An 11,177-nucleotide genomic window follows, 5' to 3' on the forward strand; every position below is an offset into this window, starting at 1 on the left:
ATGAGACCAGGAAGGCTGACTCAGTGGCCCAAAAATGTCAGATAGAGCCGGGAAGAAAAGATCTCCCTACTTAGGCCCTGGAAGAAGGAAAGGTGACAGGGACCCAGGACAAAATGATGAAAAGATTGTAAGTGGCCCCCTTAACGTGGGATGATTTTAATCCAAGCAATACACAGAAATGTTCTTTTGTATTCACTTGGCCTTACGCATTTTCTCCTTTTGTCTTGCAGAGAAGAAATCCGTAAGTCCATCTGCCAGCCCAGGTGAGAGCCTGTTTTTTTCTCCAGGGTGCCTTTTAGGGAAGAAATTCTTTTTGTGAGGGAATTTTGTGTTTCACATTCCTTGCTGAAGCTCACAAGATCTGTGTGTCAGAACTTGTGACCCAGAACTGGTCACTCTTCAACATAGCTCAGAAAAGCGGCAAAACTGCATTTTTTTTTTTTTTTTGTGCTTGACATTTGAAGTGGCTGGTTGAGTCAGAATGTTGGCTGTGTTTTCCATTTTTGCTGAGTAGTGATTGCATTAAAAGGACAGGAAAGCCACTGAATCTTTCCTTCAATGCTCTATAAGATAGGCTGATGTCACAAGACTAGCAGAATCAGAAGGCACAACTTTTTTTGAAAGGAGATAATTGGAAATGCCAGTAGGACTTTTTCCGTGGTTTTCTATGAATCAAAATTACAATTTCATCATTACAGTTACAGAACCTCTAGCATATGCTTTTCCTTAGATCTTTACAATAATCTTGTGAGGTAGACCTTATTGTAATGACCTCATAGATGAGGAAATCGAGGCTCAGAGAGGTTAAGGTGAATTTCCCAGCATTAAACAGCTTGGAAGTGGCAGCCCAGATTTCCATACCCCTGGCTCAGGGCCCTTAGCACATCCCAGTGTGTGTTGTCTTCCAGGAATTTCCTCTTGCCAAAGCTCTCCCTTCCCCATCCCCCATCTACCCAACTCTCAGTCCCACCTGTTATTGCCAAGTGTCTTGCAACAGCTGTCCAGAGCAGGGTTTCAGCATGGCCCTTTCTTGACCTTGTTTTCTGTGGTTTAGAACAAAGGATAATGCAGACAGTGTAAAATTTTAAGTGGGAGAGTTTTGATAGACCCAGTTGGTAAGAGGAAAAAGCTATAGAGAGAGAATGTAAAATCTGGTGGCATGAAGGATTATAATGTGCTCCTTCATGCACTTATTATTTCAGTGCATCTGTGAGCCAAGAGAGCTGTTTATTGATTGATAGATTTTTTTCCCCCTTAGCTTCCTGAAGTTAATGAAAATGTCCTTTATTTTTCTGCCAATGTTTTTCTCACCTAAGCAACATAGTCTCTCTTTTCAATATTCTCAATTCTTATAAGTTTTTTAGAAACATAAGCTTGAATCCTGCTTTAGTCACTTTCCAGTTGTGTATCCTGGGTTGACTCCTATAAAATGTGTGTGATAATTTTGTGTCCCTGGAGTGCTGTGAAAATTCAATGAGATGTCGCATGCAGAGCCCCAGGCACTGAACCTCCCATGTAGTGGATGCGGGGTGACCTTGGGGTCCTCACCACTCAGCTGACCTCCCTCCCCTTTCCTGCAGTTGTTTGCTATCAGTCCAACCGCGATGAGCTCCGGCGTCGCATTATCCAGTGGCTGGAAGCAGAGATTGTTCCAGATGGCTGGTTCTCTAAAGGCAGCAACTATAGTGAAATCCTAGACAAGTACTTTAAGGTAATCCAGAATTGGGGTCAAAGACTCTTCAGCCACAGACAGAGAGACTTCCTCTCCCATTGCCTGATCGCATCTTCCCATCATTCCATGAAGCTATGACATTTGCTTTCTGACCAGCTTGACCAGTGGGATTTCAGCAGTAGAGCCTTTGGGATCTACTGCACATGTATATGGCCAGGCTGTATCCCCCTACCCCATATGTATCTCCCTACCCTCTACCTCATAGAGCTGGCTGTTGATACAGTATACCTTCTGATCTCACCCAGACCCAGGCATTTCCCACCCAGCTTGACATTTCTCTGAGTCATTAACTTGATCGTCTCTGGCCTGTAGCGTTCCTCATCATCTGAGAAGAGTCCACGGACTGGCATTCCATGGGTCCAGGATTCTTCATGAACCCAGATATTGCTTGTCGCATCACTTAGTTTAAGAGACAGGTGGTTCCAATTAGGGACAGGAGAGATGCTGCTTTGATAAAAGTCGGAAATAGTAGTTAGCAATGAGTAGGGCTTGCATGGCATGGAGATTTTTCAGATAGCCTGAGACATTGTTAGAAGAAGCAGTTAAGGACACTCTTCCAGCTGACTGACAAGACACAGACTCACACATATGTACATCACACCCCAAGATAAAAATACCATAAGCAGAAGCATGCACACCACACACACATCCCACATACAGAGATGCACACCCCACCCAGGGACACAGCCTCCTCACCGACACACATTCAGATACCCACATTGCCACATAAGGAAAAAGCTCCCTTCACTTACAGACACACATCTCTAGGTAGATGCCCTCAGATGCTCATCCACAGATGGACATGTTCTCACGTGTCTCCAGGGCCTGCTGTCCCAGGCCGTAACCAGCCTGGACTCACAAGCAACCCCAGACACATGAGGGATTTCTCGGTGGCTCTGTGGCCATCACATGTGGTCAAAACCAGTCTGGTCTGCGGATTCCTCTTCCTAACTGACTTTATGGACCCCACAGATGGGGAAATACTGGATTGGGTATTTGGTCGTTTAAGACTTCGCTTGTGTTCCTGTCTTTAGCGAGTTGTTTCTCCCGTGGCAGAAAGTATGTCTCTCTGGGTTCCAAGTGTTTGAGATCACACCTGGCTGAGAAAGCACAGCCCTTCTCAGTCTATCCTCTGTCTCACTCCCCCAGCATTACAGAGCCCTTGGGGCAGAGGGTAGTTCCTCATCTCCAGAGAAACACATGATAGTGCAAAGACAGGAGAGTCACACAGGAACAGAAAGTAACTCGAAGAAAATGGTTTTTCAGAAGCTGAGTGAGCAGCACCTGCCAGGTTGTGTGCAGTGACTTGGCCATGGCTGCTAAGGCCCAGGAGACCCAGAACACTCTTTCCAAGGGGCCTCTTGGGACCTTATAATCATTCCTAGTGGCTGGCCCCTTGGAGGCACCCTGCCTCAGGCATCAGTGGAACCTGCTACTAATTTGATTCCCAAGTACCTGGGCCTCACACCCCTCTCCACACCTCTCCACCTGCTCCGGCAGTAATTTCTCCAATTGAGACCCCTTGAGAAAGTAGTTTCCTCTAGGGCATTCTCACTCCTAACCACAAAAGCTTGATCATGACTGACTCACATAACGCTTGCTTTTCCCAGACATTCTGGCAGTGTCCTCTGAGAAAATAGGGGTTTCACTATCTACTTTTTGGTGATTATTGGAGTCCTGTGTGGTGCAGTCTTCAAAGGGAGGTTCCTTCCCACTAGGCAGATAACTGCCTGTTGGTGAGAGATCTGGTATCTCACAAAAACTGTTTCTGAACCAGGGACTGCCCTCCAGCCCAGCTGGTATTCCTTACATCAAAATTAGTTGAAAAGATAATCTAATCAGAATTGGGGTAAGACCAAAACCAGACTCTCACTTCACCTGGTGATTCATTCATGATTTCTCCAGTGAAAGTGTAACAGACCCAGGTAGAGAGAGCCTGTCATGGTCACGTCACAGACACACGCTGGATTCCTGGTGGCAGACCCCCCTGGTGGCCAGGGCCACAATCGGAGCCAGACTTCTTACCTCCCTTACTCTGGGATCATGTCCCCCATCACCACAGCTGCTGTGTGTGAGCGAGTGCAGGCCCCCGGGCAGTCCAGGATATTTCTGGGGCAGGTACCAGACCTCTGTTTTCCTGTGGATTCCACATACAGAGCTGGCCTGGGGAGGCCTGCTTGGTCCCTCCTGACATGAGCGTGCAGACTGGCTCTCCCCTCGGCTCCAGGCCTGGATTCTGACCCCACTGAATGTGCAGTATGGGCACTTAGCGCTGCCTTTTGGGAGCTGCCTGGGCCGTAGTCGCAGGTTTCTGGTGGCCCCAGGGGCCGTGTGGCCCCGGGTCTGCAGCCATGGCTGCGCGACTCCTCTTCAGGCTCACTCTCTCATCGGGCTGTGATGCTGTTGGGGTCTGTGAGGGTTGCTTCTGTCTGTCCAGCACTTGGAACATTTGGATTCAAGAAAGTCCTGCACTGCTAAGAATGACCCCTGGCCAACCTTACTTCATTTCTCTCCATTAGTTAATCAAGCCTTCACAAGGTGAAGGGCGGTTTCCTCAGGGTGGATGTATAGGGACTAGAGAACATCTGAGACCTGTTGCTAGGAATTGGGACAAGAATGATGCAAGGGCTAGCATGGTTTTATACATACCCGGCATTATACATACCATGGAAAGATTTACAACCTTAGAGTAGAACACATGTGACACAGGACAGTCATGGAAGGAGAGTCCCTTCTACCTGGAAGCCTAGACAGACTTTTCTTCCCGAAGCCCTTACACCATCTGGGGAGCCACCTTGAAAGTAACATGGGAATGCTGATTATTTCCCAAGGCAGCAAGACGAGGCAGCCTAGGGAAAAGAATTTTCAAAAACATTTTTCTCCCACTGAAACTATTTAGGAGAGCAGCAGGATCAACTTAGAATTTGATAAGATCTTGACCTCAACACCCTCCTCCTGCAGTGGCGGCCTGGGCCTATTGAATGGTCCCAAATGGCTATGGTCTCGGTTTAGCATCTTGCCAAAGAGGGGATAATGCCTGAGCTCACTGTACCCTCACCTTGTGCTCGTGGGATGTCAGCTGGGTCATGAGGACAGCCTGTGTTCCATAAGCCAAGGACCTTGCACACATCTGCAGTGGGGCCCCCAGCCCAGAGCAGAGGGGTTGGGGGGGGGCTTTGCACCATCTCTGCCTGCAGGTTATCAATTGGGGGCCTATGTTTGTGACTTCTCACTGATGTGCTTGGTTAGGGGTGCCAGTGTGAATGTTAAGCATGAGAGCAGGCCAGGGAAATCAAGCAGCAAGAAGTGGTCTTGTGACTCCCAGAGTGAGCTCTGAGGGTCACCTGCATTGTTGTTCCGAAGCAGCTTGTTAGAAATATACACTTCCTGGGCTCTGCCACAGATTCTGATTTAGAATGTTGTTACATGTCCAGTGAGGTTTGAGAACAGGGTCTGGTGGCTGGCCTGCACCCAGAGGTTATGTGGAGAATGTCTGCAGGACAATGTCAGGGATGAGGCTGCAGAGCACCCACAGGGACCCCAGCTGCTTGCGTAAACACAGGCCTGTATCCCAGCTGCCCTTCTGAGCAAGGTCTGGGTTTGAAAGGCCCTCGGTGGCCTCTGCCCACATACTTTCCCTCTCTCATCTTGGGGTGCAGGTGGCTTCTCACATCTTCAAGCCTGTGTTGCTGTAGCTCTGAGGCCGGGGCAGGGTTGGAATGAGCAAGATGAACCAAAGATGGGTCAAGCTGAGTGGGAGACAGTTCTACAAAATGTTCCTGAAAGAGCTCTTCATCCCCTTTCTAGAATGTTGATAATGGTGACTCTCGCTTGGACTCCAGTGAATTACTGAAATTTGTGGAGCAGAATGAAACTGCCATCAACATCACTACCTATGCAGACCAGGAGAACAACAGACTGCTTAGGTGAGTGGAGTCGAGGGGTCTGGGAGTGGTCCATGAGGCGAAGGCTGGTTAGGAAAGGGGATTTGAAACACTTCCTCCCTACAGGGAGCAGCCAGTGCAAGTGAAAAGTAAAAAGCAAAATAGGAATTCTGTCCTGGTCTATTTTGTGAACATTATGAACTAATATATTGAGCACCCCTGGTATCTGATCAAATAGTTATTGTTTTTGGCCAGAACTTGCAAGCAATGGAATGTAATCCTAAAATAAATTATCAGGGTCACATCAGAGCAAAAGTGTTTCTGAGTATCGTGGGTAATGTTTTAATGGTTAATTTTCTGAAGAAATTACATTACTGTATTCTTTAACTGCAAGTCTAAAATAGCTTTAGTTCTGATTTTTAAGATAATTGGTGCTATTTCACATAGAGAACCCTAATTGTCACAAATGAGAGCCTGTCCCTGTCCTTTTCTGATATTATTCCAGAGTAAATATTAATAAAAATTAACCCCTAAGAAACTTCTGGTGTGGTTCCAGTACATCAGCAAGAATTAAAAATAGGAACAGCACCTCTTTTGTTCAGAAGAAATAGAAAGCATGAAGCCCAGATTCTAGAATGATTCTTTCTTAGTAGTCCAAGACCTTACAGTATAATATTTGAAAATCCTTCATATTTTGATAACTTGAAATTAGATAATATTTTACAAGTTCAATGTTTGATCTTCCTAATATCCCAGTGAAGGAGGCCTCCCTGTCCTCATTTTACAGATGAGAAAACAGGCTCAGAATAGTTGAAGAGCTAGCTCAAGGCCGTTTGGGTAGGAAGTGATTGAACTAGGGCTCAAATCCAGGCCAAGAGGAGCATGAGGGAACTGGGGTTCCATAAAACTTTTCTGAACATACGTTTATCTTTCTAGAATAGTGATAATGACGATGCCTGCTTGAACTCCATCACACATTCCATTCCTATCATCTATTCATCTCCCTTCTGTTTTGATTTCCCTAGTTTGGTTGACTTAACCAGTACCATGGGGAAAGGCAATTGCTCATGGAAGGTGCATAGGCAGTGAGAACATTTGTCAATCAAAGTGGACAAAACCATTCAAGAAACTTTAGTCTTCTTGGGCGCATTTGAACAGTGTGAATAATCTGACATCAAGTAACAAAGTAAAGGTTGGATGCTTACAGGAGTCAGGATGGATGATGCTTGTGGGAAGGCAGTGCAGAAAGTTCTTCAATTAACAGTCGCCCCCTTGGCCTCCTGGAGGTCCCAGATGTATGTGATCCCAATATTTAGTTCCTTTCTGTGGGAGTGAAGCTGAGGTCTTGCTGACATATTTCTCCTGTATTTTGTTCCAGAGGGCTCTGTGTTGATGCTCTCATTGAACTGTCTGACGAAAATGCTGACTGGAAACTCAGCTTCCAAGAGTTCCTCAAATGCCTCAACCCGACCTTCAATCCTCCAGAGAAGAGTATGCTTAACCTAAGAAATATGAAGCTGTAGGGAATGGGGGCCTTTGGGGAGGGCCAAGATAAAGATACTTGATGGAATTTTCCAGAGCTTGCTAAGAAAATTTCCTTCCACAATTCTAGACTGGGCCCTAGCCTATCATCTACATGCTGAGGTTAGCGTCCAGAAATATTTGGATCGATGGCATCATTTACCCAGATATGTTGCCTCTGAAGGATAAGCCGAAGCAGGTCTTGTCTGGGAAAGGGGTAAAGTGCACAGACGGTAGCCAGCAGGTCCTGTTCCGCCCTCACCCTAAACCGATGCCCCTTATTTCTGGTCCCACCAGAGTGTGCCCTGGAGGATGAGACGTACGCAGATGGAGCAGAGACCGAGGTGGACTGTAACCGCTGCGTCTGTGCCTGTGGAAACTGGGTCTGCACAGCCATGACCTGTGACGGTGCGCTGTCCCTCAGGCAGGAGGAAGGAACGGCGGGGAGAAAGCGACCTTTGTGAACCCAACATAGGAGAAGTCAGGGTGGGGATGATGGAGAAGAGTGCAGTGGCCAGGAGCAAGGAAACCGGGGAGCAAGTCACAGACTCCAATTTGTAGTGTAAGAGTGCCCAGTGGGCCGCATCGAGGGCAAAGCTCTTCTGCCAGATGCGTTAAGGTCAATACTCATTCCAGAGGCTTGGCAGAAGAGAGGTTTAAGATGCAGGGCAAGGTCAGATGTTGATATGAGATTGGAATAATAATAATAAGAGTAACAATAATGATAATGAAAGCAAATACTTAGAGCTGTATGCCAGGCACTCTCCTATGCACTTTACCCACTTAATCCTTAGAACAGCTTAGGAAATCCTCTATGTGAAAACTCAGGTGGTTGGAAGACAAAATGACTCCTCCTTGCCATCCATACCCAGCAGAAAAAAGAGAAATGTTCATAGGCCCTCTTTGAATTAACAGACTCGGGTAATCCCTAAGGAAAAAAAGGTTGAGACATGGTCAGTGTGGGTTGAGGAGATAGAGATGTCAGAGAAAATTGGGGGGACAAGTGCAGAAACCACATGGCATGTTGGAATGATGCCAAAGATCAAAAGAAACTCTTGAATCAGAGCCAGGTCATAGGAAAAAAGCAGGCACCATTCAGATTAGAGGAAAGACAGTGAGGGTGAAGCCAGGTCTAGAATGGAGAGTCACATTGGGTTTGAGAAGAAAGGTCAGTTGGCAAGAACCAAACCCAAAATTTACACCAGATGGGGTGAATTTAAAATTAAATCTTAAAAAAACTGAGACAAAAAAAGCAGACTGGTCTTAGGATCATGTTCAGGGAGGTCAGATAAGATGGTAACTGGGAGACAGAGGTCAAAGATCCAGAAGAGGTGATTCTAGATAAGAAGCCTAGGCAGCAGCAACAGTACAAATGGAACTCAGTCCTACCAGGGGATCCCTAGTCTGTCACTGCCCGGGACCAAGTTTCTTCTCAGTGTGGAAAGGCAAGAAGCCAACACAATTCCAGAGACAAAGAGCAGGAAGAGGCTGTTCAGAAACTTAGAAATTGCTGGAAGTCAAAACTATAAGTCAGGGTAGCCAGGCTAAGCACACAGTAGCTACTGAAGCCAAGAGAGAACATCTCAAAATATGACCCAACGTGCCTCAATCAGGAAGCATCCTATATTTATCTTCCCAAAACCCCCTGTGGTAGCTCTCCACACCTAACTGTGCCTGGTCTGGCTTTGTAAGGGTAGCCATCCATTTCTAAGACACAGGCAATTGTTAAATCACTGGTTTACAGAATAAGCATGCCCATCTGGATAATAAGCCCCATCACATGCATCAGACAAAACCCAAATGATCGCCTCCATGAGACAGTGCCCATTTCCACAGCCACACTGGACAGCTCGTCCTCCCTCTCCGGGTGGCCCAGGTTCAGGGCCCTCTGTGGTATAGTATAAAGAGCACTAGAGATGGCAGTGCCCCAAGGTGAGCCTGCCTTGGTGTGTGGGCCATGGATCTGAGAGGACATTGTAGAGGCCGCATTCCAAAGTCAGTACCTGAAAGGCAATCTGGTCTTAGATCACAAATCCCAATGGGGCAAAGAAAAAGGGGCGTCAAGACGTGAAACCAGGTGGAGCCAGAGCTGAGGGAAACTGCCGTGAGGGGCAGATTAATGCCAAACTCGAGAAGGCATGGTGGAGCGGTGTTTCCTCACAGCAAACACTGTTCTCGGTAAACAGAGATTCCCTCCCAAACCTACTGAATCAGAATCTGCAAAAGGGCAGCTCGGGAACCTATGTTTTTAGGAGGTATTCTATGATTTTTTCTAGCCACCCTGTAAATTTGGGAAACATTGCTAGATGCAGTGGTTATCAACCCTGGCTGCACATTAGAATCACCTAGAGCCTTTATAAAATCCTGGCGCCCAAAAACAATTAAATCAGAATCTAAAAGTAGAATTTAAACAATTGTATCTCGAAAATTTCTGTAGGACATTTTGCGGGTGTGGAAATGGTTGAGAATCACTGGCCTAGGATCTTCCTGAGTCAAGACCCAGATACTCCCCATAGCTTTCCCTGCAGGCCCTGCCCCTGGCATGGCTGCGCTGGAGGGGGGAAGGCTCCCCTGAGGCCAGAGGAAAGTGAAGGAGATTGCTTTGTTCACAGTGTGTTACTCTGAAGGTGTCCATTGCACTGGGACACTTCATATTCACAGAAATGCAGGCAGTTCACCCTTCCTTCCATAGGTTAAATGGGAGAGGAAATTGAGAGCCTACAAGGTAGCTATTGGTGGGAGCTGAACTGACTTCCCTCAGTGACCACTGCTCTGAGCTTTGGTTCTTCTTGCAGGAAAGAATCAGAAGGGGGCCCAGACCCAAACAGAGGAGGAGATGACCAGATATGTCCAGGAGCTCCAAAAGCACCAGGTGAGTTGCCACCTCCATGCTGGCTCAGGATCTGCTGACCACTAGGCCCTTCCACCATTCAGATATTGCCTAATGCTGCATGAGAGCAAGGGGCCACTCTGGTCCATACAGTAAGTCCTGAATGGTAAACCCACAGTATCAAACCATGATATAGACAGTTCCCTGATGGAGTCCTTCCAGGGTCCAGCAGGTCCCAGCAGATGAAGGCTATAGCTTGGTAAATTGCTTTATAGGTAAGAATTAGGCAGGTGGTGATCTGCAGATAGGTTGGCAGTGGTTTGCAAATGAGCAGGGTCTAAAGCAGTGTTACTGTTTCCTGTCACGAGCAGTGCCCAGAGCCGAACACTAGGAGCTCCTTGGGGGCAATGAGCAGGAAATTACTGAATGTGGACCACAGCAGAAAGGATCTCAGTTAAATGCCAAGCTGGTTAGAAAACAGCCTGGGATTGACAAACCCAGAGAACTTAGAGGTTCTGCTTCCTGGAGACTTGAGAAGATAATAAGAATTCTGTTCAGGTTCTGTGTCATTAAGTTGAAGGCCTTCTTGGGAAAAAGGCTCTTGGCAGAATAGCGATTCACTGACATACTTTGGTAAGGGCTGGAGAGAAAACCCGGATATGCGGGCTATAAGGGCCTGTCTTCCCGCTGCCTTACCGTGTAGTTAACAAAGGATATTGGGCCTCATGTCACCTGTCTGCAGGCTGGGTCTGGTATACAAGCCTTCTCTCTGACTTAAGTTCTGAGGGAATTTAACAGTCACAGAGCTACTCAACTATTGAGATGAAGTATTTGACTCGAAAATAATTAAGTGCTCAAAAATAATAATTGCTCATATTTATTGACGGTTTTTAATATGCATTTTGTCACTATTGTCACTGATAACGTAGAAACCTCCTGTCAGTTTTTTTAAGCCAAAGCAGAAGCTCCTAGCCTTCTGTTTTTTTTCATATTTCATCAGCCTGGAGTCTCCAGACGAGTCTGACCACATAAAAGAAAAAAAGAACTTAATAGGAATTCCTTTCCTCTGGGGTGGGGAAATGATCAGAGTAGACAGTGGGGAGTGAATTATAAGAGGTAACAGTTTTATGTGTTTTATGTGAGTTCCCTCAGAAAGCAGACGCTAAGGCAAGGACTCGAGTACAAATAGTTGATTTAGCAATCCTAGGAG

At 46.6% G+C, this 11,177-nt stretch overlaps 1 protein-coding gene across 2 annotated transcripts in view; it reads left to right on the top strand.

The window, feature by feature from the left end:
- FSTL1 (follistatin like 1) overlaps positions 1–11,177 on the top strand; it is a 52,337-nt gene that overhangs the window by 36,507 nt on the left and 4,653 nt on the right. Inside the window, exons 5-10 of one of the 2 annotated variants that reach the window (XM_006742179.3) lie at positions 231–263; positions 1,581–1,711; positions 5,540–5,658; positions 6,995–7,107; positions 7,435–7,545; positions 9,933–10,009. In XM_006742179.3, coding sequence (XP_006742242.1) covers positions 231–263; positions 1,581–1,711; positions 5,540–5,658; positions 6,995–7,107; positions 7,435–7,545; positions 9,933–10,009 — 584 coding nt within the window. The remainder of the gene's footprint in view (positions 1–230; positions 264–1,580; positions 1,712–5,539; positions 5,659–6,994; positions 7,108–7,434; positions 7,546–9,932; positions 10,010–11,177) is intronic. The other variant, XM_081833283.1, reaches the window with a different exon arrangement.

This window comes from Leptonychotes weddellii, chromosome 1, assembly GCF_054177405.1.
Source record: "Leptonychotes weddellii isolate Sample4059 chromosome 1, ASM5417740v2, whole genome shotgun sequence".
NCBI lineage: Eukaryota > Metazoa > Chordata > Mammalia > Carnivora > Phocidae > Leptonychotes > Leptonychotes weddellii.